This window comes from Carettochelys insculpta, chromosome 9, assembly GCF_033958435.1.
Source record: "Carettochelys insculpta isolate YL-2023 chromosome 9, ASM3395843v1, whole genome shotgun sequence".
NCBI classification, from domain to species: Eukaryota; Metazoa; Chordata; order Testudines; family Carettochelyidae; genus Carettochelys; species Carettochelys insculpta.
In genome coordinates, this window is record NC_134145.1 from 2,115,865 (window position 1) to 2,143,737 (window position 27,873).

A 27,873-nucleotide genomic window follows, 5' to 3' on the forward strand; every position below is an offset into this window, starting at 1 on the left:
CTTTCGAGACCATATACAAGGCAAAGTAGTCGGGATCAGTACAGACAATACCTCCACCATGTTTTATATAAATCGGCAAGGAGGAGCTCGGTCCTGTGCCTTATGTGTGGAAGCAGTCCGGTTGTGGAACTGGTGCATCGCCAACAATATAACCTTGAAAGCCTCGTACTTACCAGGCGCTCACAATGTGAAGGCAGACCAGCTGAGCAGGCGTTTCGCACTCACGCACGAGTGGCAGATCTGTCCCGATCTGCTACAACCGATTTTTCATGCATGGGGTTTTCCCCAGATAGACCTGTTTGCGTCTCAACACAACAAGAAGTGCCCACGATTCTGCTCCAGGGCAGGACTGGGACGGGGGTCCCTGGGGGACACATTCGCGATCTTCTGGAGGGGCCCCCTGCTTTACGCTTTTCCTCCCACAGTGCTGATCCACAAAGTCTTGCAGAAAGCCAGGAGGGAAGGAGCCCGAATGATCCTGATAGTCCCAACGTGGGATCGACAGCAATGGTTCCCCCTACTCCTGCGCATGTCGGACCGTCCACCGATGCCCCTCCCGGTGGCGCCGGCTCTGCTCACGCAAGCCCAGGGGTCCATAGTGCATCTGCACCCCCAAGGCCTGCGACTACAAGCGTGGTTAATCCATGGCTCAGCTCCCTAGAGAGCACATGTACGGAGGAAGTGCAACAAGTCCTAGAAAGTAGCAGGAGGACTTCCACCAGGAAGACCTACAAGCAGAAATGGACTCACTTCACGGCATGGTGTTCTACCAAACAGCTAGCCCCCCTTTCGGTGCCTATACCTGTAATATTAGAGTATTTACTGGAACTCAAGAGAGGAGGACTCTCACTATCCTCATTAAAGGTCCACCTTGCCGCCATTTCGGCGTTCAGACATGAAGAGGAAGGGCACACGGTGTTCGCCCATCCCATGGTTACCAGGTTCCTCAAAGGGTTGGTAAACCTATACCCACCTCGGAAACCGCTTCCACCTTCGTGGAACTTGGACCTGGTGCTTAATGCGCTAACGGGACCGCCGTTCGAGTCTTTGGCCACGGTTTCCCTCCGCCTCCTTACGATAAAGACAACCTTTCTTCTTGCAATCACGTCAGCTCGCAGGGTGAGCAAGCTTGCGGCAGTTATGGCAACGCCACCCTGCACTGTTTTTTCCAAGGAGGCGGTAACCATATGGCTTCATGCCTCCTTTGTTCCTAAAGTTTCTTCTGAGTTTCATATTAACGAACCTATTGTTTTACCCTCGTTTTATCCAAAGCCTCATAACTCTAACAAAGAGGCGCGCCTACACCTCCTGGACGTGAGGAGGGCGCTAGCCTTCTACGTAGACAGGACCAAGTCCTTCCGGAAAACGGATAGACTCCTAGTCTCCCTCGCTCCCAAATCGAAAGGAGAAGGTCTCTCCTCGCAGAGAATCTCAAAGCACATTGTATCCTGCATAAAAATGTGCTACGAGCTCAAAAAGACTCCTTTATCGGCCACTCCCAGGGCTCATTCCACTAGGGCGGTGGCGGCATCAACAGCCTTTTTCAAGGGCGTTGCGTTAAAAGACATTTGCAGAGCGGCGACCTGGTCATCCTACGACACCTTCGCCAAACATTACGCCCTTCACAGGGTATTCCAAGAGGATACCCGTCTCTCTGCAGCGGTCTTCTCGGGGACAAGCTGCACATAATCCGATTACCCACCTCCTATCTTGGGTTACTGCTGGGTAGTCACCTAATGTGGAGCACCCACGGGGACACTCGGAGAAGAAAGAAAAGTTTCTCACCATAGTAACGGTTCTTCGGGATGTGTCCCCGTGGGTGCTCCACTACCCACCCATCCTCCTCGCTTCAGATCTCTGCTTAGTGTTTTGCAGGAGCATCCGAGGCGGTTGGTCAAGGAACTGGCGGGGACCGGATCGCGCACGTGGCCAGCAGCGCGCAAGGGAGCGGCGCGCACCGGCACATGCGCGGTCTGGCAGAAACTGCTTGGAAGATCCAATCTGCGGCGCCGGGTGAGCCCAACACCTAATGTGGAGCACCCACAGGGACACATCTCGAAAAACCACCGTTACTACGGTGAGTAACCTTTCGTTCCGCGTTCTCACGCAGACGGGAGCTGCTACGTCCAGCAGCTGTTACCTTTTAGTGTTCTTCTTTCAGAAAGCAGACAGCGGTATTGCATTGGCAAATTCCCCACAGAAACAGAGAGTGGAACAAAAGAGCAATAAAGGCACGTCACCGTTTCCTCGTTACCGAGACAGTCTTACAATGGGGATCCAGATATCCTCCAGCACACAGACTGAAAATTGTTCCTTTTACTGCAGTTCTGGAACCAGGCGTGTTTTATCCACATTCAGAATTCCTCCAGAAGTGCCTTCCTACTGTAATCAGACTGCCTGATATCTTCAGCCCTGGTAAGGACTTCAACTGGGTTCAAAAGAGAGCTGGAGGTTAGGTCCATCCATGGCTTTTAGCCAGGAGCAGTAGGAAAGGTGTCCCAGCGTGGGTGTTCTTGAAACCTCCTGGCAACCCAGCCTCCAAAACCCTCTGGGCTGTGCTTTCTGCATGACTGGGTGCTAGCTGTGGGCTGCGTGGGAGCTGGGGGTCCCTGCTGCAGGTGATGCGCATCTCAGGTACTTAAAGCCATGGCGCAGAGCAGTGGTTCCCAGCCTTTTCCACACTGGGGCCCATTCTGACAATTCAGGAAGACTTGGTGACCCAAAGCCATTCAAAACCTGGGAAGGGGAGATGTTGGAGAGCCAGTGCCCTAACTAGCTAGTTTTGTACCTGAGGCGAGAATGCGCAGCTGTGACCACCACCGCCCCCCGTACGCAGGGGTAGCAGTTATTTCATAGAAAAGGGGAAATGCATTAATAAAATAATAACACTGCATTTACTGTCGTTAATCAGAGTTGTCGTGGGGGAAAGACACATCCCCAAACCGCTCCCCCCAGCTTAAACCCCACACTCAGGAGCTCAGGGAGTCACACTCAGGGCCTGAAATTAAATAAAACTATTGATTGTATTCTTAAAAGTTTAGACCTGACCCTACCCCCCACAAGCAGCAGCTGGAAGCCAGCTGGGGCAGAGCCCCCCGCCAGCGGAGCAAGCCACTAGAGTCCCAGCCAGGGCAGGGCAGACTCCTGACGCCCTGGCGGCTGGAAGCTGGCTCGGGCAGAGCCCCAGCACGCAGAGCCAGCTGTGGGGACCCCACCTCCTGCAGAGGCTGGAAGCCAGGGAGCTGAGCCCTCCCTCCTAGCCTCAGACCCAGGCCTCCACCTTACCTGAGCTGGGTGCTGCTCCTCAGATATGCCGTTCTCTGCCCTGCAGCTGAAATAGTTCTCAATGTAACTGATTGGCCTAACTGCCTGACAGCTGTTAATTCAATTAGGAAATTGAGAACCACTTCAGGAGTGTGAATGGCTCAAGAGTCACTCATGGAGCTGCCCAGCCCAGGCCCATGCTTGGGTCATGACCCACAGGTTGGGAAACCCTGGCCCAGAGGGAAGCACTGAACCACAGAGTTAAGCCTGGAGTTCACCCGCCTCCCATGGCGAGTAGCTGCAGCTGTCCAACGCTGGTGTCTCGCAAGTGGCCCCAGAGCTGCAACCAGAGAAGCTGTAGGTGGCTCTGTGATGATGGGCCCATTAAGCTAGGAGCAAATAAAGAGATGGGAGTTAACCTCAAGGGACAGAGCTCACTAGTAGGAAAGGAACATCAAGGGGGGCAGGTCAGGCTTACCGGCAAGCACGTGCAAGGTACAAGGGAAACAAGCTGGGGGTGACCATAGTGTAGATTAGCATGTAGATGGGAGCAGAGGGAGAGAGGCAGGCGACTGCAGGTTCTCAGGCTAAGTGCTCCTTTCGGGGAATGGTGTTTGTACATGGCTTGCTTGGATGGCAGGTGGGTGCAGGGGAGGGATTTATCAGAACTGATCAGGTCGCTGCTGGCTGTGGAACATTACTGAGCTGAGACCAGGACCGTGTAGTGTCTAGTGAAATAGGGAGTCCTGGAGACATGGCTACAGGCTGCCTGAATGAGGAAGAAGATGCATCTGTGTGGGGTTCCTTCCCCACTGCATTGTGAATGGCAGCTCACAGTGTGGGGCTGAGTGAGAGGAACAGGGGGATGAGGAAGCTGTGTATAGCAGTATGCACAGTTGTGCAGAAATGTGTGATCAAAATGCCTGAGATTCAGTACCTGGTTCACTGCAGAACAGCCACACTCCAACCCCAACTGCCTGGAGCTACTGAGAGCCTGGAAATGTTCCCACACTCCTGCGCTGGCACCGAGGCAGCAGGGAGGGGGTGGCGCAGCCGACGTTGAATGAAGAGGCTTTCAGGGAAGAGATGGGTCGTCTGAGGATGGAGCGACGGGTGCAAGGGACATGCTCTGGAGGAGCTGATACCAACTACAAGGGGGCCAACAAATATTTTTTGTGTAAGCCTCCCGGAGGTGAATCTGGCCCTGCTTGGGTGAGTGGTGGTGGAGGTGGTGCACCCTGCTCCTGAGGACCAGGTGAGCCACCTGGCATCACCAGGCCTGCCTCACTCTCTGCTTGGTTGGTGCTCACGGAGTAGCTGCGTGTTCAGGGTTTCATTCTATCATCCTCATTCACTTGAGGTGCTGGGCAAATTTCCAGATGTTGATGACAGCAGAGAAGCGTTTTCTATTGCTTCCAGGCCCTTCTCCTCCCGAGCGTGTCCCTTGCGCCCGTGTCTCTCCATCCTCAGCCTCCCCATCTCATCTCTGAAAGCCTCTTCATTCAACTTCGGTCGCGTCACACCCCGCCCCCCACTGCCTCGGTGCCAGCGCAGGAGTGCGGGAACGTCTCCCTGCTCTCAGTAGCTCAAGGCAGTTGGGGTTGGAGCTGTTTCAGAGATGATTTTGCTCCAGCCCTGGGGGCTGGGGCTTGAGCAAGTTCACGCTTAGATTTAATTTCTCTGCCAGTCTCCAGCACTTCTCTGCCAATACATACACAGATATTTCTGTTGTGTATTTGTAGGGGAAAACCAGAATAGAGTGTGCTACAATGATAAATGCTCCCCGTTCCACTGGTATCTCAGAAGCATATCAAACAGTAGCTATGAATGCTACGTTTTGACATCAGTAGGTCCCGATTATCATTGTATAGTAAGTAAAGGAGGGGTAATAGGGAACAAGAGCTGAGGAATCATTGTTCCAAGTCAGACAGAAATATATTAGCATATTGTGTCCTTTTTTGTTTCAATAGAATACAGACTAACACGTCTATCTCTCTGTCATTTATCTTTGGGTAGTGATCGTACAAGGGGACCAAACAAAACAGTTAGACTATTAAGTCTAACTTAAATACAATTGCAAATGTTAGGGCTAGCAACCCATAACTGAGTACAGAAAGCAGGGTCAGGAGGAGGAAGAAAGAGCTCACAGCTCTGTGAAGCTTGAACTGACTGTGGTTCCCAGATGGCAAAGGTTGCTGTGGGTCCAGAGGGTAGGAGACAGGCAGAGCAGAGCCCCCAACACAGTCAGTGAGGGGAAGATGAATCCGCAGTGAAACTGATAGCAGAATGTAGATCCCGGCATCAGAACACTTGAGCGTGAATAGGGGGTTTGTAGGGAAACCCAGTGGTTCAGGAAGTTACACTAGATTTGTTTAGGGGGTAAACAGATGGTTCAAGGGTGTATTCTAAAGTTGTTCAGTTCAGGGTAGACAACAGAAACAGACCATTCCTGGCTAGGGGTGATGTTCCTTGAGGGATCTCTTCAAGCAGTTAGGTAGTTTCAATATTTTGGATGGTCTGATAATTTCTGATCTGGGGGTGAACAGTTGTGGTGGGTTCATTAGCATCCAGAGTAGAGGTTGCCCACCAGGGAGTACTTTTCTGCTCTCTGTATCCCGTAGTTCAGTGGGATTCTTGCTTTGGAATCTCTGGTCTCCACTGTGTATGCTAATGGAGATGTCTTTCTGCCCCATCCTGGATGCAGATGAGGCTGGGGTGTTTCCTTAATCCCATCACCCCTGTCTGGAGGGGATTAGGTGTGTGTCTTCACCTGCCTTTTCATTGCTTTTTGTGTTGGGTTTGGTTCAGGCAGAAGCTGGGGGTGGGGGCAGGAGGAGGTTGGTCTTCCATGAGTACTATGGCCCAGTTCCTCAAGAGCACAGAGCTGGTAGGTTGCAGGCCCCACAGGGTCTCCACCCCACACTGTTAAACACTTTTATCAGTGACCTGGAAGGAAACAAACTCATCACTGACAAAGTTTGCAGAATACGTAAAAATTGCGGGAGTGGAAATAGAACGAGGACAGGTTAGTGACCCAGAGCTGTGGATTGCTTGGGGAGGTGGTGTGATAGCACAGGGTTTCTGGGCACAGCTAGAGAAGTCAATCCAGGGAATCTTTGCTTAAAATCGGGGCCACTCACAGCCCCAGGCTGGGATTTCCTTCTCACTAAGGCAAATCCAGCCAGCCACCAGAGCACTTCTGCCAGCCCCACTGGCCAGCCAGAAGCCACACAAGCAAACCCACAGACTTCCCGGCTGCTGTACTAGCCCAGCCCAACAACCCGCAAATTCAGGTGAGGGGCTTTTATGCCTGTTTCACCAAACACCATGTGGATTCTTCCAGACCCCAAAAGGTCCAGCCCCAGTTCCTGCTCAACATATACTTGGATCTTACCCAAGCAACACGCTCACCAATCCCTTAGATCTAAATATCTAAGGATTTATTTATACAAAAGAGAGAACAGGGTTAGAGAGAAGAATTGCTAAAGCAACACTCTACATACATCAGTCATAACTGCTGATGCAGGCCAGCAGTGTTGTTTGCTGATTCTTGAAAGCCTCTGAAAGATCATTTCAGGTTACATAGATTCAGTAATTGGAGCATTGTAGATATGGCCTGCTGGGGTCCGCATGCTGGGACATGGACCCTTGGAGACCAAAAGGTAAAAAATCCAAGATGGACCCTGCCAAGTCCATACCATTCGTCCTCTCTATCTGGGACCAAGCTCCCTCTTCTTCCTATAGTCCCTTGAGGGTCCGCCCCCACCTGACTCAGGTGGGCTGTTGTGGTCAATGGCCGTTGGATGAAACCCAGGAGAAGGTCTTAAATTTCTGAGCTGTGCGTGTTCCTTTGTTTCAGTTCAGGTCACCTGACCAGTGGGCTGCCTTCCATTGACAAGTCCCAAGCATCTGGGATGTGGACTCAGCATCTGAGCACTTGGTTTCCATCCTATTGTTCAGCCCAATGTCCTGGCTGGGGCTGAGTTCACACCTCCCATTGTGAAGCTCAGCACTGAAACATTTTCTACTATAGCCACATAGCTAAAATCTGTAGCTTTACCTACCAGCCTGATACAGACATATAAGCAGTGCACGTATGTTCAGGGCACCATTAGCTTTCCTTAGGCGCCTCAGACAGCACCCCCAGCACAATATTTGGGATGAACAGCCACACTGGACATTAAAATGGCTTCCAGTCCCAATATAAAATTCAGGTCATATGACACCTTGTGAAATAGGCCAGTGAAAGGAACTGAGTCCCTACTCCCACTCCCTTTACCCAGAGGCCTCCCCGACCTTGGGGGCTCCCCGTCCACCCTCTGTGTGGCACAGTATGTGTAACTCCAGCAGTGCTGGGCCCAGGATTCCTGTGGGACTCAACTCCTGACCTTGGTATGGTCGCCAAGGGTGTTCCCGCTCAGCTTCCCTGAGCCACTGAGGATTAGACAGTTCAAAGCAGCTACGGTTTATTAAGCAACAATCAGTTTCAAAAGCGAGAAAAAGGAAAAATGGAAAAAGTGAATGGAAAACACGGCACCTTCTGCACAGCACGGAGACCTCACAAACCGGGTCTCTGGACAATCAGGACAGGTCACGGTCTGTGCCTGGCAGGTCCCTGGCCTCCTCCTCAGGCCCTGGCTGTGCTGCAGGGATACTGCAGGTCAGACACGTGCTCTGCATGGCAGGACCCTTCTCCCCAGCATCAGCCCCTCCCCACTCTGGCCTTCACGGCCTCTTGGCTACCCAGACTCTGCCTTGCTCCCACCCTGCTGCTCACTGCACCCAGGTCCAGTTTCATCCTCTGCTGTGCTGCCTCCAGCTCTTGGGCTGTTTCTCTGCCCCTCTGGCTCTGTGGCTGCAGCCCCACTCCCAGCATGGCTCTACTGCTGGGCTGTGTCTCAGGCTCTGGCTGGCTGGCCTGGCTCTGAGCTCAGCTCAACTGCTGCACAAGTTGTCTGCTTAGCTCGGCCCTACTCAGTCTAGCCCAGAAAATACACCTGACACAGAGGATGGGACTCTCCACCAACTCCTCACTCCCTTATTGCCCTACCTGCCCTGGCAATTGTAGAACACTAGGACTGGAAGGGACCTTGAGAGGCCATTGAGTCCAGCCCCCTGCCCCAATGGCAGGACCAAGTACTGTCTAGACCATGCCTGATAGACATGTACCTAACCTGTTCTTAAATAGCTCCAGAGATGGAGATTCCACAACCTCCCTTGGCAATTTATTCCAGTGTTTGACCACCCTGGCAGTTAGGAACTTTTTCCTAGTGTCCAACCTAAACCTCCCCTGCTGCAATTTAAGCCCATTGCCTCTTGTTCTGTCCTCAGAGGCCAAGAAGAACAAGTTTTCTCCCTCCTCCTTATGACACCCTTTTAGATACTGAAAACCGCTATCATGTGCCCCCTCAATCTTCTCTTTTCCAAACTAAACAAGCCAAATTCTTTCAACCTTTCTTCATAGGTCACATTCTCTAGACCTTTAATCATTCTTGTCGCTCTTTTCTGGACCCTCTTTACTTTCTCCACATCTTTCTTGAGCTGCAGTGCCCAGAACTGGACACAATACTCCAGCTGAGGCCTAACCAGCACAGAGTAGAGCAGGAGAATGACTTCTTGTGTATTGTTCACAACACACCTGTTAATCCATCCCAGAACCATATTTGCTTTTTTTTCAACAGCATCACACTGTTGACTCATCTTTAGCTTGTGGTCCACTATTAACCCCTAGATCCCTTTCTGCTGTACTCATTCCTAGGCAGTCCTGTCCCATTCTGTATGTGTGACACTGATTGGTCCTTCCCAAGTGGAGCACTTGGCATTTGTCCTTATTAAACTTCACCCTGTTTACCTCAGACCATTTCTCCAATTTATCCAGATCATTTTGAATTCTGACCCTATCCTCCAAAGCAGTTGCAACCCCTCCCAGCTTGGTATCATCTGCAAGCTTAATAAGTGTACTTTCTATGCCAATATCTAAGTTGATGAAGATATTGAACAGAACTGGTTCTAAAACAGACCCCTGCAGAACCCCACTTGTTATACTTTTCCAGCAGGATTGAGAACCATTAATAACTACTCTCTGGGTATGGTTATCCAGCCAGTTTTCCACCCACCTTATAGCAGCCCCATCTAAGTTGCATTTGCGTAGTTTATGGAAAAGAATATCACGTGAGACCATATCAAATGCTTTACTGAAGTCTAGGTATACCACATCCACCTCTTCTCCCCTATCCACAAGGCTCGTTATACTATCAAAGAAAGCTATCAGATTGGTTTGACATGATCTGTTCTTTACAAATCCATGCTGGCTGTTCCCTATCACCTTACCACCTTCCAAGTGCTTGCAGATGATTTCTTTAATTACCTGCTCCATTATCATTCCTGGCACAGAAGTTAAGCTGACTTAATCAGGCTGACCTGGAGGGCTGGCCACTTCCCATGGTTCCTGGGGGCTGTCAGTCTCAGGATCCTGAGTGCTCACAACCCTTCCCCTTCTTTTTGATACTGGGAACTAACTCCCCGCCCCGCATACACAGAGTCCTAGTAAGGGTCCAACAATCCCATAATACATACACATGCCTGGAAACTTTCACTCAGATAACAATGAGCATATGTTCAGGACCTTTCACTTAGATGGAGCAACCTTCAGTGGCATAGGGCTTCCAAGAGCCCCTCAAACTTAGCAAGCACATCATTACTTAGGAAAACCTAAAAGCAACCAGTTTAGGTCAGATTAAATAACCCGGTAGAGCAGAAATAACAAATGTGATGGACATCCACAAAAGGCCCATGGTAACGAATTCACATACATGATAATGAACAGAGATCGGTGATACCAACCTATAGTTAAAAATGAGGGGAGGAATACAAATTCATAAAGGGAAGAAATACAAATAAGGAGAAAAGGAAACATCCCCCACAGTGTCTCAAACATGACATCAGTGTAACAGACGATAGAGGTGACGCCCCAGACTGGGGGCAGCAGAAGATGTGGTCTTTGGGAGGTGCTAGAATGGTGGCCGCTGGTACTGATGGAGGAGGCACACCTGATGAGGGGAATGATGGCTAACCTCTCAGGCGGCTGTAGGAGTGGGGTAAGTATGTGCTGTGCAAATGTAGATGTACATTCCCTCTCTCACTTATGAAATTTCAGAGTTGTGACTGTGCTACATGTACATTAATAACCTATACTTGGATATATGCATGAATTCCTACAGCGTGCATGTGGGAACTGTGCACGTCAGGGTTCCCAGCCAGAGAATAACTTAAATACTGGGCCTGGGCCTGGGCCTGGGCCTGAGACAAAGAACCTGCCAACCCCAAAGGTGGTATCTGGACAGTCATAAGCAATTTAAGGTCAGGCAACATGGTTCTGGATACAGTGAAGCCCAGAAAGGGAATGGTCCTACATCTGTGTCTGCTAGAGAGAGTGGTGCTGTAACTCAGTTAAATCCAGTTAGCGTCATAACAGAATCCCAGGAATCAAATGAATGTTGCCTGATGCTAATGTGTTGCTGGGAGAGAGTGAAGCAACTTTGGCTGATCAAAGCAGTCTCCTAGCCAGAGCACAAAGGTTGTTTGATTGCATTGCCTATTGACGGTATGGAAGTGTGTAAAAAGGAGGAAATCAGTCCTACCCTTGCGTGTGCTGAGCCAGAGAATTTGCATGTTGCCCGAAAGGAACCCTGCAAAGGGGAAGTACACACCTGCCACCTTCTACCTAGTGATGTAATTAAAATTACATTGTGATTATGTGAAAATCCACAGGATGGGCCACAGCTATTTCTGGGTGTAAGGGAAACTGATGGAGTTAGTTGTGGCTCAGCAGAGCAATGCTTCTGTCGAGCTAGCTAAAAGGAAAGTGCTGCTTAAAGCTCCAAAGGGTTCTGCTCCAGAATCCAAAGCAAGGGGTCTTTCTCACGGAAACTCATTGCCTAATAAATAAAAGTGCTGGTCTTTAAGGTGCCGCAGGGCTGCTTGCTCTGTTCTCCTAAGGAAAAGAACCCTCATGGGGTTTTTTTGCAGACAGTTTACTGTGGCTGAGTGGAGTGGAAGTGATTGATAAAGGGAGATGCAGAGAAATGTCTGCCTGTAGAAGGCGACAGTTTGTTGAGAGACTCATTGCAGTGCCTAGCAGCCAGGGGTTTGGGTTAAAAGTGACTCCATTGACTTTGCTTTGGAAAGATCCAGTGTGGACAGGTTTGAGGGTGTTTTAGATGGATGGAAAGTTGTTGCAGATGGAGTGGAGGCTATCAGAAAGTTAGAGCAGTGCTGCGATGGCCAGGTGGCTCTGTTAAACCAGCTCACTGGGAAGTCAGAGTTAGTGGGCCAGGAGCATTTCCATGTAAGTGAGCAGTGTGTGTCTCAGGGTTGGGGCACAGAGCAGAACAGCTGTGCAGCCAGTCTCTCAGGAATTTACGGGATAGCTAGTAAAGTTCCATCTCTAGCTATTGTGGACACTTGTCATATCTCAGGCTAGGTCTACACTAGACGTAGAACTGGACAACTTTAGCTACGCCAACTGTGTAGCTAAAATCAATTTATCAGTGGCTGACTTCAATGTCCATCTATACGGAAGATGGTTAATGGGAGCGTTTCTCCCATCAGCCTTCCTTAACCCTTGCCGCTTGCAAACCTTGACCCTGGAAAGTGCTGGTTTGCACGTGCACAAAACAAAATCCCAGAAGACTGACTCTGAGCAGGTTGATCTTCTGCAGTAGCATAGGCCTCGCCTTAGTGGGCTTAATGTCTGATTCCATGTGAAAGCAAAGCCTGATGATGGAAGGACAAGAGAATTTTGAATCTAACAGGCTGGTGAAAACAGATGGTATTTCTTTGATACAGGGAGCAACCTTGGATTTAGAAGTACTGGAGACACTCATAACTGTGGAAAAGATTAGTGTCTGTCTTGGCACTGGACTCAGTGATGTCCTGAGGTCTCCTCCAACCCTAGGATTCTAGGATTCTATTGTGTCCCGATTGGGGCACCACATTTCAGGAAAGATGTGGACAAATTGGAGAAAACCCAGAGAAGAGCAACAAAAATTATTAAAGAATCCTCTAGAAAACATGAGCTAGGAGGGAAAATTGAGAAAACTGGGTTTGTTTAGGCTGGAGAAGAGGAGAGAGAGAGGGGACATGATAACAGTTTTCAAGTATGTAAAAGATTGTTACAAGGAGGAGGGAGAAAATTATTCTCCATAACCCCTGATGATAGGACAAGAAATAATGGTCTCAAATTGCTGCCAGGGATCATTAGATCAGACATTGGGAAAAACTTCTTAACTGCTCAGGGTGGTTGAGCTCTGGAAAAAGTTGCTGAAGGCGGTTGTGAAATCTCCCTTGTTGGAGATTTTTAAAAGTAGGTTGAACAAACATCTGTCAGGGGTGGTCCAGGTAATGCTGTGTCTTGACGTGAGCGCTGGAGATTGGACTTGATGATGTCTTGATTTCCCTTTCCCTTTATTATTTTATTCTACACAATATGTTCCATCTTGTATTTAGCTGCGACACTCTGAGTACATTTGCCAGAGCTGAAGAAGAGCTCTGTGTAGCTCCAAAGCTTGTGTCTTTCGCGAAGCACTTGGCTCAATAAAAGCTGCATGTTCACTTCACTGGTTTACTGAGGAGTCCTTTGAAGGGCTGGATGCTGGAACAATATAAGCCATTTGATATTTTTGCTGCAGTATAAAAAGAGAATGAAACCTAATTACTTACACACACGAACACACACTCTCTCTCTCTCTCTTCACTGGAGTCAGTAAATTTACAACAGAGAAATTATGGTACTTGTTTGTCTCCTAGCTGTGGCCTGTGGGCCACCCCTTCTCCACCCCACTCTGCAGCCCTAGCCTAGCTAACTCCCCCATTTCCCAGGGCAGGGCCAGATCAAGGTAAGGGCTGCAGCCTAATGGTTCAAATACCCCTCCCCAAATAAATGCTGACATTTCATGGAAATCACTTGTCTGGGAATCCAACTCTAATTGAAAAGTCAAACAAACAAACAGGATCTATGGTAATATTTACCATGCATCAGTTAGTAAAGTAACACAGGATAGTTTTTTAAAAAATTATTGATCAGTGTCCGATAGCTACAAAACTCCTAAAGAATTATGTTATAAAAAGAATTCTTTCCCTTCCAAACCATGAACACCTGAGCAAAGTGGGTCAACTGAACTCTGCTTCCACTGTATTCATCCCATCGCCTCACATTTCCTACTTCCTCTTGCAGGGTGTGGGGCTGTGGCTCTGGCCTTTTGGGAAAGGTACAGACAGAAAGACTGGAGCAGAGGGTTAGCCCTCCCAAAGTGGGGGTTCCACCTGCCTGAGCAATTTAAAAGGGACGGGGGCTCCCAGGCTGGGATCCTGGGTACTTGCCCCCTTTGCCCTTCTCCCATCAGTGGACCAGGCTGACCCCCCTCACCCACTCCAAACCCTGGGCCCCAGCCTGGTGCTCTCTCCTGCTGCATCCTAGGCTGTAACTCAGAGCCTGCACTTCTCGGTGGAGCACCCTCACCCCATCTCACACCCCAGCCGGGAGCACCCCTCTCCCTTATTCTGAACCCATGATTTTTGTGCACAGCCCAATCCTAGGGCCCCCCACAAAATCTAATAGCCCTGGTCCCCAGAAGAGTTAATCGAGCCCTCCATGATTCACCTTTCTTGTCCCCTTCTTCCTGTCTGCATGCCCTCCTGAGCCTTGTCCCCCACCCTTCCCCATCTAAACCCCGGCCTGGGTCAAGCTGCCCTTTCCTTCAGGGGCTTGCCTGTTTGCACTGCCTTTGGGCTACCAAGCTACGTGCAACCCCCTGGCAGCTGTCCCCCCCTTTCCCACCGTAGGGCCCTGCACTCCCTATCCCAGTCCTGTTACATGCCAGCAGTGGTTTTGCTTTTTGGTTTTGGGTGGGATTTTTTGGCGGGGGGTATCTGCAACCCAGCCTGTTCTTCCTCACCCAGTGTGAGCAGCGTGCACAGCAGCCACCCAGCCTGACCCCCTCGCCCCTCCTCCGTTCTCCCCCATCACCAAGGGGGGCTGCTGGCAACAGCGTGTCTAGGTCGCAGCCTCTCCAGCTCACTCTGTAGATGGACAGCCCTGCTGCTTAAAGCACTATCTCTTTAAAATTCCAGCCCCGCTTTGCAGCATGCAGGACAATTGACCTGTTCTTTAAGAAGATAAAAAAAGTCGCTCTCCGGGGAGCTAAAAAAAGAGACAGTCCTGGCTAAAATGGGACGGATGGCCACCTTACCCTAGTCTGAACTCACATTCACAACACGCCTGTCGTGTGGGTGTGGAACGTGTACAGGAGAGGAACAGTCTAATCTGCCTTTGACCTCTGATGGGGACAGCAGACTGTAAGGTGAGCCTCACGGCATCTGGGCATCTCACATTGTGTCATTTGATAACAGTACGCACCCTGCTTCCCTGTCCCCACCTGCTGCCTAATGTTGCTTATTGCTATCTAAGTACTGCTACGAAGCTCGGGGTGCCTGCAGTATTTTCCAGATCTGAACTTCCCCATAGGCATATTTGCAAAGGGGAATTTGCTGCAGTTCCCTCTGCACAGCGATCTTTTAGCTGTCTGAGTTTGGGCTGCTCCCAAGTGCTCTAATGAATTTCTTGTTTGGATAAATTACTTCAGCAGTCAGTGTATTTGGAGACAATCCTCAGAGACAAGGCAAGCAAAAGTTTTGATCTCTACTGAGAGGTGGAAGCAGCAGGACCAAGGTGCCTGAGCTGCGGCGATCTGGTCAAAGCTGGCGGGACAAGATGCTGATGAAAGTGGTTGAGGAGCACAAGGAGGCCTGTGGAGCTCAAGGAACGATGATCCTTAAGTAGCATCCCTCATGCCCTACACCACCTCTCGCTCCATGGGGCAAGCACTGCAGAAAGCAGAGGCTCCTTCTAGGGAGCGCTAAAGCTTTCAGTGCTGCGCTGAATGCTTGGAGAAGCTGGCAGTGAAGCACTTGTGCGTGCAGTGCTCCTGCCATGTTCCCTAGAGCAGGGTGTCCAGGACGTTTGCCACTCGCCACATGTGGCTAGTAGGACACTGCCTTGTGGCGAATGCGGGGGGTGGCCACCCCCTGGCTCTCAAGCCGCATGCAGCTCTCAGGAGCTGCTGCATTTAAAGGTTCCAAGAGCACCGTGCACACACCCCATCACTTGGTGGGAGAGGCACGTGGCAGCTCTGGTGAGTCACTGGCATTGAAGTGAAATGTGGGGGAGGGGCTGGGGGTGCCTGGCTCTGGGGCAGGAGGGGGACATTCAGTTAGAGCTGGGGGAAGGGGTGCCTGGCTCTGGGGGGGCACTTACTGGGGGGCAGGGGCAGTGTGGGAGTGCCTGGCTCTGTAAAGCAGTGGTGTCCAAAAGAAGTTTAACAACTGCCCCAGCCCAGCACCCCTCCACCTTCCCCTCCCCCCGTGCAAACTGCTGGTGGGTCTCTAGAGCCGCTCTGCGCAAGCCGCCATAAGCCCCACACCACCCTGCACAAGCTGCACGGCCCCAAGCGAGCCACAGGAGCACCGCCTCTGCCACGGCCAGCACACGTTTGCCCCATCGCGGTGGGGGCACAGGGAGAGAGCGCGCACGGCGTGCTTCGCCCGGTGCACCGTCCCCTTCGTCGCCTGGCAGACGGATGGCGTGTTGGGCGCCCCGGCTGTAAGCCATGTAATGGGGCTCTCGTCCTTCCGTACTTGCCACGCGTGTGGCCATCTTTGAATTCCTGTTGGACTCCGCTGCCCTAGAGCATCGTCTTCTGCAGGGCATTGGGCCGGCAGAAGCAATCAGCTGCCCATGTGCGCTGTTCCAGCGCCGGCCCTTGCCATGACTGGGAGAGGTGGCGTCTGTTTGCTCTAAGGGAGCTGGGAATGGGTTGAGAGTCTTCACTTAGTACCATTGTAGGAGGGGCCTGTACTTTTTGCAGTGCTTCTGTCTGAGTTATTCTTCCCGCAAAGTGGGCGCATTATGGTTGTTTTCCCGGTGGTCTGTTAAGAAATGGACACCGCACTCGGAGAAGCTGTTCGTAGGGTGTTTAGTCCACTGTAGAGGCGCTTCCTCTCTGTCGGGGCACCCATCACTGGAGTTCTGAGGTGTCCTGCTCCGCACTGTCTCTCTCACTCTGTGCCACAGTGGGCAGTCTGGCCAGGTGGCTGCCTGAGTGAGGGACATGTAAGTCATGGCGGAGGTCACGTCTGATTCTTCAGTCAAGTGTGTCCTGGTCTTAGGTTCATCCTGATGGCTTGGCGGCTGGGTGTGGGGAGGGTTACGAGAGTTTACAGGGACACAAGCAGTGAAACTGTGGAAGGAGTAGCCACGGTCCAGAGGTAATGTTCCATGTATTTGAAATGGTTTTAGGGGCACTTGGTATCTTTGCCTCCCCACATCCTAGGTTCACCCATTTCCCAGGGGTGCCTGATAATGCACACAGACTCAAAGACCCCAATCTGTTTAGCTTAATAGAAGAGACGGTTAGAAGGGGTGAGGTGATCACAGTCTGTAAGTACCTGCCTGGATAACAAAGACTTGCAGAAACAGGTCTGGCATGATTCAAAGGCTGGAAGTTGAAGCTAGACAAATTCAAATGGGAAATAAGGTGAACATTTTTAACCATCCGTGTAATTAACCGTTGGAACCGTTTGCCAAGTGTCATGGTGGTTGTTAAGGGTCATGGTGGGTTCTCTGTCACTGAGGTTTTAAATCACAATGGGATGTTTCTCAAAAAGCTCATTCGTAGGGATTACGGGGGCGGGGGCAGTTCCCTGGCCTGTGCTGTGTAGATCAGACAAGATGATCATAATGGTTCCTTCTGGCCTCAAAGTCTGTGTGTCTAGAATTTGTGACTCACAAGTGTCCTGAAACCGGCTGTGCCCCTTGCTGTTTGGGGTCAAGAGGTTCTTGGATACATGTGACAAACAGGCAGCCTCAGCTAGCAAATCTTGTTACTGCATAGTGACTGCTAATGGGTAAAACTCCTCTCGTTCTTCCCGGGTTTGATCTGCTTTCCTCTGAGGCAGCAATCCAGAGTACTCCCTTGTAACTGTGGTCTAGATCCCACAGGTTCCTCAGCAGTTCTGTCTTATGCCTGCAACATTATATCTGGGTGTGTATTCGTAAAGGTAAACAGTCTGCTAAAAAAGCTGAGGACAAGGCTACCAGATCGTTGTGGAGCTGTGTCTGCCAATAGCTAGGAAATCTCACCGATGCTCAGCACTGCTTTGTTACTGCCCAGAAAACCAGGTGCCCTTTAACAAGCGTGAGATTTGGTGGATGGCTACAGAATGGCTATGATTAAAATGGAGAGAAACTATCAGTCATTTCATCAGCCACCTTCTCCCTGTTCTTGCTAATGATCACGAATGAGTGTTCCCTCTTTGTCTCTTCTTTCTTAGTGTCTGTTAATGCCCAGTGGTTTCCCAGGACCAGTAGACACTGGAAGAAAAGTAGGACACTTTTCTCTAAATCGTCCCTATCCCGATGCCCTGTACCCTCTTCCTTTTTTATGGCTTGCACTTTCTGCAGCTGTGGAGTATTTCTGGAAGCTAGTGACTCCAGGGTAGCTCTGAAAACAGGAACAAATCAGGTTGGTACAGCAGGAGAAGCGTTCATAAAAGCAACTTCCAAAGTAAGCTGGCTGTGCCCAGCGCACAGGTCTCTCGGGCTTGCTGAGCGAACACTCTAGGCTAGGAACGCCAGTGTATCGGGAGTACACAGCTTGCTGGTTTGTTTTGTGAAGATACAGACTAACATGGCCACCTCTCCTTGGCAGTTACCCCTGTTATTTCTGGTTTGTCTATTGGTTTTATTCAGCACTATGCATGGCAGTTTACAGAGCAAGAGGACAGTCGCTTATAAGCCTATTAGAAGCTTACCACCTAATTCAAGGATGACCCAACAGGGAGTGACAGTAAATCTAGGCTAGAGGTGGGACTTGGGAAATCAGCTGTCACTCAGGAGGAGTATCTGGTATATGGCATCAGTTAGAGATTTTCTTGAACGTTTGGCTAGTGATTTTGACCAGCTGTGACCAGTATTAATGACATGCAAAAGGGGAGAATGAGAACAGCTGTCCTGGTGGGTTTTCTGAGGGTGGCCAGGTCATGCCATCGGTGTTATCTAATCCTCTGTGCATGTTTTGCCCTTTCCATTCCCTAGAGTGCATCTGATGGATTTTGGAAATCAGTGGCAACCCGTGTCCCAAGAGAACCTCATGAGATTCGCATCCTGAACCCGTACTTCATCCAGGAGGCAGCTTTCAGCTTCATCGGTCTGCCTTTCAACAACGGCCTGATGGGGAGAGGGGTAGGTGCAAGCTGGGGCACAGAAAGAGGAGGGGAGGGCAGACAAAGATGACAACACCAGAACTTGGTTTGTTTACACATCTGCTGCTGGTTGAGAAGGAAATGTGAAATAAGAGGGTGCTGACAACAGAATTTATCCTATTAAAACCTGTTGGTCAAGATTGATTGGCCCATTAGAGCAAGGCTGATAGTATAAATTAGCAGCATGAGAACATTCCACGATCCTCCATGTGTGCAAGGACTTCAGGAAACATGCGGCATGTTGTATGATTGGGAGACAGTCAGTGATTACTCAGTCAGACTGTACCCTAATGGTGCTTGCACCCAACGGGGCAGCGTTAAGGCTGTCTAGCCAGCTTTAACTTTGGCATTTCTGACTTGGGCGTGTTTTACCATCTGACCAAGTGTTCCATTAATTTTCCCAACTGAATTCATCCCTCTGGCACCATGATCATTTATTCCTCTTCTGATTCCTTCGGTTGGTTAGTACCCTCCTGGCAACTAGCAGACCATGATTTGAATGCAATATTTTAGGTCTGGTTCCCCCAAAGTCATGCTGAGCTAGACTGTTAATTCCTTTCTGTGGGGTGTCCTGGCTTTGTATGCAGCCCAGACTGGGATCTAGCCTTCAAAGGGAAGATGTGGGAGATTAAGATGTATGAGACTGTCCGGGACCCTTTCTATCTTAAAGTTTAGAGAGATGTATTTTATCTAGCCAGGCTCCTATGCTCGTCTTTGGAATGATAGCCATTGCCAGACCAGATCAGACCAAGAGGCCTGTAGCTCAGTACCCTGTCCCCAGTGGGGTTGGTGTGTGCTGTTTTGGAGGAAGCTGCAAAGCATATATATGTTGTGCAGACAGGAATTGCATGACAGTAGCGTTGTTAAGTTATAGGGTCAGGCACTCAAACCTGAGGAGATGTCAGCATGAACGTCCGTGCAATCTGAATTCAGTCCCTATGTGTGTGTTTACAGTGGCACAGTCATTGCTTCGCCCATTACCTACCACCGTTTCCACCCCACGCCTGCCTCGTTCCTTGCCAGGCTGGGTGGTGCTCACAGAATGAACAGCTCAAATGTCAAGTGTAAAGTGCTACGTCTCTGCTGCTTTGTTTTGCTGGAGTAAGACTAACAGGGCTACCTCTCTGTTACCATTCAGAATGAACAGCTGTTCGGTGTTTGTTTTCTCCTCATTGTTCGGTGTGCGGCCCCCTTCCTTGTTTACTGCGCGCTGTTCAAACCTTGCTCGGCACACGGCATTGCACATTTCCTCACCGGCTTCTCTGGAGCTTACCACTGGAATCTCTGAAGGCTTCCTGTATGTGATTTATTTTCGCAATGCTTCTGTGAGATGAATGGGTTTTGTCCCGGTTTTCTCCTTTGAGGGTGCTCTGCCTGTTCCCACTGATTGTAACTGCACACTTATCAAGCTCACACAATGTCATAGAATGCTAGGACTGGAAGGGACCTCAAGAGGCCATCGAGTCCAGCCCCTGCCCTAATGACAGGACCAAGTACTGTCTAAACTATCTCTGACAGACATCTATCTAACCTGTTCTTAAATATCTCCAATGATGGAGATTCCACAACCTCCCTTGGCAATTTATTCCACTGTTTGACCACCCTGACAATTACGAACTTTTTCCAAATGTCCAACGTAAACCTCCCTTGCTGCAGTTTAAGTCTCTTGCCTCTTGTTCTGTCCTCAGAGGCCAAAAAGAACAAGTTCTCTCCTTCCTCCTTATGACTCCCTTTTAGATACCTGAAAACCGCTATCATGTTGCCCCTCAATCTTCTCTTTTCCAAACTAAACAAGCCCAATTCTTTCAGCCTTTCTTCATAGGTCATGTTCTCTAGAATTTTAATCATTCTTGTCACTCTTTTCTGGACCCTCTCTAATTTCTCCACATCTTTCTTGAACTGCGGTGCCCAGAACTGGACACAATACTCCAGCTGAGGCCTAACCAGCACAGAGTAGAGTAGAAGAATGACTTCTCGTGTCTTGTTCGCAACACACCTGTTAATGCATCCCAGAATCATGTTTGCTTTTTTTTCAACAGCATCACACTGTTGACTCATATTTAGCTGGTGGTCCACTATAACTCCTAGATCCCTTTCTGCTGTACTCATTCCTAGACAGTCTCTTCCCATTCTGTATGTGTGAAACTGATTGTTCCTTCCCAAGTGGAGCACTTTGCATATGTCCTTATTAAACATCATCCTGTTTACCTCAGACCATTTCTCCAGTTTATCCAGATCATTTTGAATTCTGACCCTATCCTCCAAAGCAGTTGCAACCCCTCCCAGCTTGGTATCATCTGCAAACATAATAAGCATACTTTCTATGCCAATATCTAAATCGTTGATGAAGATATTGAACAGAATCGGTCCTAAAACAGACCCCTGTGGAACCCCACTTGTTATACTTTTCCAGCAGGATTGAGAACCATTAAGAACTACTCTCTGGGTATGGTTATCCAGCCAGTTTTCCACCCACCTTATAGCAGCCCCATCTAAGTTGCATTTGCGTAGTTTATGGAAAAGAATATCATGCGAGACCATATCAAATGCTTTACTAAAGTCTAGGTATACCACATCCACCTCTTCTCCCCTATCCACAAGGCTCGTTATCCTGTCAGAGAAAGCTATCAGATTGGTCTGGCATGATTTGTTCTTTACAAATCCATGCTGGCTGTTCCCTATCACCTTACCACCTTCCAAGTGCTTGCAGATGATTTCTTTAATTACCTGCTCCATTATCTTTCCAGCACAGAAGTTAAGCTAACTGACCTGTAGTTTCCTGGGTTATTCTTTTTCCCCTTTCTATAGATGGGCACTATATTTGCCCTTTTCCAGTCTTCTGGAATCTCTCCTGTCTCCCATGATTTTCCAAAGATGATAGATAAAGGCTCAGATACCTCCTCTATCAGCTTCTCGAGTATTCTAGGATGCATTTCATCAGGCCCTGGTGACTTGCAGACATCTAATTTTTCTAAGTGATTTTTAACTTGTTCCTTTTTTATTTCAACTTCTAATCCTACCCCTTTCCCACTAGCATTCACTGTGTTTGGCATTCCTTCATCAGACTTCTCAGTGAAGACCGAAACAAAGAAGTCATAAAGCATCTCCGCCGTTTCCAGGTTCCCTGTTACTGTTTCTCCCTCCTCACTGAGCAATGGCCCTACCCTGTCCCTGGCTGTCTTCTTGTTTCTAATGTATTTATAAAAAGCCTTCTTGTTTCCCTTTATGCCTGTAGCTAGTTTGAGCTCATTTTGTGTCACTGCTTCATACTTCTGATATTGAATATTTGGGGTGCTCTGGGGTACAGCCTGAGCAGAGCGCTGGCTAGCAGCAGCTCACACGCCTCCCTCGCCCTCCCTTCCGTGAACTCAGGAAATTCCAAGGTTCACTTACAAACAGGATGTGGTGCTCTCGCAGCTTCAGATCCTTCTGGCTGTGACAGTGCGGCACCCCAAAGCCCTTCAGAGCTGTGTTGAGTTAGCTGGCTTGAACTCTAAGCATAAAGCAGTTAAATTGCTGTCAGTCAGATAAGAACAAAGTTACAGTAAGTTAGGTGATGTGGACCTGAAGAACAAATCCGGTTTCAGAAGAGGTGTATTTTGTCTGCTAGTATTGCTAGCATCAGATATACAAGCTAGATGCCTCCCATGTCCCAGTGAAGGACACTCGCCTTCATCTGTTCAGTTTTTCTCAGTGTTCACGTTGAGGGCAAAGGAGACCAGACAAAACAGGCTGCAAGCAATTCTGTGACAAGAAGCACTGTCGGCAGAATCTACCAGAGCCTGGAAAGGACAAGATTCCAGGAAAGCCCATAGCTCAGTGCTGGCACCAGACATGTCTACTAGAAGGAAGGGTACATCTTCCTCTTCCACATCTAGCTCAGTGGCAAGGGTCAGGAAAGGAAATGCACTGAAGCGGTGCCCTCTTGGGTCACAGACAGCCCTTTGGGCCAAGGTTTGACTGGCAAGACAGCTTGCAGCGTCAGCCTCTTTGAAGAGAGCCAACCCGGGGGAGATTTTGCTGAATAGAACACACTGATGGAGCTGACGTGCACCCTCCTAGGCGGGGTGGAGAGCGTCTTCCTCAGCTCGCATGCTCTTGGGTCTGGATGAGCCAGCTCTGTAGATGAGGCTTCGGCAACTGGTGAGCTTGGGGCAGGGCATTGACACTTGGAATAACCTTGCCCAAGACCATCCCCAGTGAAGAACAGTAATCTGTGGGGGTGGGGATGCAGTTTGAGGGTACCTGCTGCAGGGTAGAGGAGGAGAGGCGGAGAAGGAGAAAAGAGTGTCAAAAACTGCCCTGGACCCCTCCAACAGCTACTAACACCTGTCCCATCTGTAATAAGACCTGAAGCTCTAGAATTGGACTGATCAGCCACCAAAGTACTCACAAATAGGAGGGTGACATCAAGATGTCCTACCTGTTATCAGGTGACCATCAAGACAATGACTCTGGTCTGACTGTGGCAGCACAGTTCCTCAGATGTGGACTGACACTCATTGAAGGCTCTTTGTTGGCTAAGTCCTGCTTTCCCCTCCCAAGCCATCCTGTCTCCATGGGGTAGCCACCCCTCTTGCTGAGGTCTTCACAGAGACAAACATTTGGAATTACAAAAATGATACAAGCACAGAAATAGGCTTTACAGATCCAGCAGTCTCAGGGAGCATTTTCTTTGTTTTGTGGCAATCCAGCAGATTATACCACATTAAACGACAGGTCACAAGACATCTTTTGTTCAAACAGTCTGTGACTTATGCATACATATAGTCATAACCCATTCTTGGTAAAGCAGGGGTGTCTGACACAATCTCCTTTCCCAGTCTCCACCTCACCCAGTGAGGGGTGGGGTAGCTCAGTGGTTTGAGCATGGGCATGCTAAACCCAGGACTGTGAGCTCAATCCCTGAGGAGGCCACCTAGGGACCTGGAGAAAATGGGTGAAAGGGAAAAAAAAAAAAAATCTGTCAGGGAAGGTGATAGGTCCTGCTGAGAGGCCAGGGGACTGGACTCCATGACCTCTGAAGGTCCCTTCCAGCTCCATGAGATCAGTATATCTCCATATTGCAAATAATTCTCTTTTTTCACTAGAGTTCCTGGGTTTGCTGGGATCAGCCAGGTCAGGGCATCGTATGCTCATCATCAGCTTGTGGGTCTTTGGCGCTGGTTAGCAGTAACTGGCAAACCAGGCTTCCGCAGCAAATAGAAATTCCACAACAGGTATTAGCGTCATTAATGTGCTGGATAGATGCTCAGAATGTGATGAACTGCACACCTGTCTATCTCCCCTGCCATCAGTTGTACTTAGCTGTTAGTCAGAGCTTATGGGCCACCAAACATGGAAGCTACCTGGCATATATCACAGCTGAGAGCAATCAGCCTGACTCTAGTCATTTCTGCCGCCATCAAACCCAGGGTAGTTCAGGTGGTAACAGAAAATAATGACGGCATTATATTATTGGGAGAAGAAGTTGGGGGTGGGGCTTGTTCTCCACTGCTGTGGCTGGAGACAAAGAGCTTTTGGAACTGGGGTACAGGGCGTGGTGTTCACCCCATAGCAATTCACATCTTGGGGGAGCAAAGTACTTTTGCAGAACATCTGAACAGGCCATCGTGTCTGAAGCACAAGAGGCCTCTGATGAACAAAATGGGGGCAGACTTCTCCAGGTTCTGGGGGTCCAATAAGAGAGCTTTTGGTGTCCAGCAGCAACAGGAAGTGTGCAAAACTCTGTTCAAGATCCGACAGGGACTAAGTATCGGAAGCCTTCCTTGTGTTCTAGGGTCAGGGCTTAATGTGTGCGTTGCCTCTCATTCAGAGAAAGAGAAGAGAAGAGCACCAGGACAACATTACGATTGTGGCAGTGGCCAGACTACTGTGGTGTCCAGATTTACGTCACTTGTTGAGAGGATAAATAGAGCCTCTGCCATTAGTTGTTGCAGCAATACAGGACTGTTCCGCTCCAGATCTTCTGTCTCTTCATCTACCAGCCTGGGGAACAGCACTCTGGGATTGCTAGAGGAGAGTTTGCTAGTACAAGGTGTATAGCACCTTCCAGGGAAGAGTCCACCCAATGAAAGTACAGTCGTAAATGGCCAAGAGTGTTGCTGTGGATTTCTAAGTGTGGATTTCTAGGACAGAGAGAGGCTGTTCTCAGTGGTGACAGATAACAGAACAAGGAGCAATGATCTCAAGTTGCAGTGGGAGGTCTCAGTTGGATATCAGGAAAAACTGTTTCACCAGGAGACTGGTGAAGCAGTGGAATTAGGTTACTTAGGTGGTGGAATCTCCATCCCTCGAGGTTTTTAAGTCCCAGCTCGACTAAGTCCTGGCTGGCATGATTTAGTTGTGATTGGTCCTGTTTTGAGCAGGGGTTTGAATTTGATGACCTACTGAGATCTCTTCCAACCTGGTGATTCTATTGGTCCATATCCAGCACCATTTATCTACATTTTGTAGTATCGACTGTACCTCAGAAGAAGCACGTCTTTCACTCTCTTCAGTAAATACGCAGTTCTTAGTCCTGTCAGCATATCACATACCATCGAGGGCAAATCAGTGTTTATAAATGATATAGTTGAAAGGTTTTTAAAGGGCCTAAGTAATTTTGTACCCGCCAGTAAGATACCTATGCCATCTTTGTGTTTAAACATAGCTCACCCGCAAAGCCTTTGAGAAGCTGTGATTTATTTCATTCATCTGTTAAGACAGTTTTTTGATAGGCATCACCTCAGTCAGGCATGTCAGTGAACTACATGCATTAATGGGTGAGCTATCAGTCACTGTCTTTGTAAAGATAAGATAGTTCTTCAAACATTCTCTCTCTCTTTACCAAAGATGACCTCAGATTTTCATACAAACCAGTCTATAATTTCCCCAGTTTCCTTTCCCAAACCCCACACTCCTACTGCAGAGGCTAGTTGTGTACTCTGGATGTTCGGAGGCTCCTAGCCTTTTATTTACACGGATTTAAACAATTTACACAGTTGCCAAAAATGTTTATTTCTTATGAAAGAAAGGAAAAGGGAAAAGCTAGTGCTGTGCAAACATTCCCAAGGTGGGTTAGATTATGCATCAACAGGGCTTAGAAATGAATGGCATTGTCTCTCCCTCAGTGCATTAGAATGCATTCCTGTCCATCAGAGAGAGCTCCGGGGCTGTGTCTAGGCATATTCCTCTAGCAGAGCTGTGCAGAATGGCAACGTGGACCTCTGGCCACCGTTGCATAAACACTGTTCCTTAGGGCTGATGGGAGATTTGCCACAGAAGTCTTGCTGTCCTCCTCGGGGAGGGCGCTGTGCCCCCCTGCCTAGACCAGAGGACTGCTCACTAATCTGCCCCGAGGGCAGAATAGGCAGTGGGCACATCAACACTTCCCACCCGCCGCCTCCTGGAGCACACAGGCGAAGGAACAGAGGTGGCTGAGGTGTCACGTTCCCGTCGTACCCCCACCCCGGAAGGTGTGACGCCCATGGAAGGGAGGGGAGGGGGAAGGTATGCGAGCACTCTGACTGCTGCTGCTCGCTGCAGCTTTGCCATTCCGGCTGCACTGGCCTTTCCAAGCAGCTCCTAACAGGACTGTCACCTCGTTTACAAATGGGGAGAGACAGCACATAGCTGCTAATTTTGAGTGTCCAATTTGAATCACAGAATTTTCAGAGTGCTTCCGCTACGGTTACGGAATGCCCTGCGGAGCACCTCTGGTACCGACCTCAGCTACAGTGCTGTGGGCTTAGGACTTGTGCTGATCAGACCCCACACCCAGGAACGAGGGGGCACAGTTAGGGGCTTGCCTTGCAGTGCGCAGCAACTCGGAGGCAGAGGCCAGGATAGGATCCAGTCGCTCAGGAGAGCGTTCAGCTCCCTTAGCCATGAGAGCGTCCTTTCCTCACCCTGCTGCCCCTGCCTCATTCACTGCACACCTTCCAGCTTCTGCAACAGATGAGGCAGGGTCCTCCAGACGACAGCCTCCTTCACTGCACAGCCATGCTTCATCCCCAGGGCATGCTCGGCCTGTGCTGAATGAGGCAGGGTCCTCCGGACGACAGCCTCCTTCACCACACAGCCCTGCTTCATCCCCAGGGTGTGCTCGGCCTGTGCTGAATGAGGCAGGGTCCTCCGGACGACAGCCTCCTTCACTGCACAGCCATGCTTCATCCCCAGGGTGTGCTCGGCCTGTGCTGAATGAGGCAGGGTCCTCCAGACGACAGTCTCCTTCACCGCACAGCCCTGCTTCATCCCCAGGGTGTGCTCGGCCTGTGCTGAATGAGGCAGGGTCCTCCGGACAACAGCCTCCTTCATCGTACAGCCCTGCTTCATCCCCAGGGTGTGCTCAGCCTGTGCTGAATGAGGCAGGGTCCTCCAGACGACAGTCTCCTTCGCTTCATCCCCAGGGTGTGCTCGGCCTGTGCTGAATGAGGCAGGGTCCTCCAGACAACAACCTCCTTCACCGCACAGCCATGCTTCATCCCCAGGGTGTGCTCGGCCTGTGCTGAATGAGGCAGGGTCCTCCAGACGACAGTCTCCTTCACCGCACAGCCCTGCTTCATCCCCAGGGTGTGCTCGGCCTGTGCTGAGTGAGGCAGGGTCCTCCGGACGACAGCCTCCTTCACCGCACAGCCATGCTTCATCCCCAGGGTGTGCTCGGCCTGTGCTGAATGAGGCAGGGTCCTCCAGACGACAGTCTCCTTCACCGCACAGCCATGCTTCATCCCCAGGGTGTGCTCGGCCTGTGCTGAATGAGGCAGGGTCCTCCAGACGACAGCCTCCTTCACTGCTTAGCCCTGCGTCATCCCCAGGGCCTGTGCTGAATGAGGCAGGGTCCTCCGGACAACAGCATCCTTCACTGCACAGCCCTGCTTCATCCCCAGGGCGTGCTCGGCCTGTGCTGAATGAGGCAGGGTCCTCCGAACGACAGCCTCCTTCACTGCACAGCCCTGCTTCATCCCCAGGGTGTGCTCGGCCTGTGCTGAATGAGGCAGGGTCCTCCGGACGACAGCCTCCTTCACTGCACAGCCCTGCTTCATCCCCAGGGTGTGCTCGGCCTGTGCTGAATGAGGCAGGGTCCTCCAGACGACAGCCTCCTTCACCGCACAGCCCTGCTTCATCTCCAGGGTGTGCTCGGCCTGTGCTAAATGAGGCAGGGTCCTCCAGACGACAGTCTCCTTCACCGCACAGCCATGCTTCATCCCCAGGGTGTGCTCGGCCTGTGCTGAATGAGGCAGGGTCCTCCGGATGACAGCTTCCTTCACGGCATAGCCCTGCTTCATCCCCAGGGCCTGTGCTGAATGAGGC

General features: G+C 50.1%; 1 protein-coding gene across 12 annotated transcripts in view; it reads left to right on the plus strand.

The window, feature by feature from the left end:
* Positions 1-27,873, plus strand: part of ST3GAL3 (ST3 beta-galactoside alpha-2,3-sialyltransferase 3) — a 355,629-nt gene that overhangs the window by 291,602 nt on the left and 36,154 nt on the right. For all 12 annotated transcript variants that reach the window (XM_075002691.1, XM_075002688.1, XM_075002694.1 and 9 more), the window contains one exon: positions 18,416-18,562. In XM_075002691.1, the coding sequence (XP_074858792.1) occupies positions 18,416-18,562 (147 nt within the window). The remainder of the gene's footprint in view (positions 1-18,415; positions 18,563-27,873) is intronic.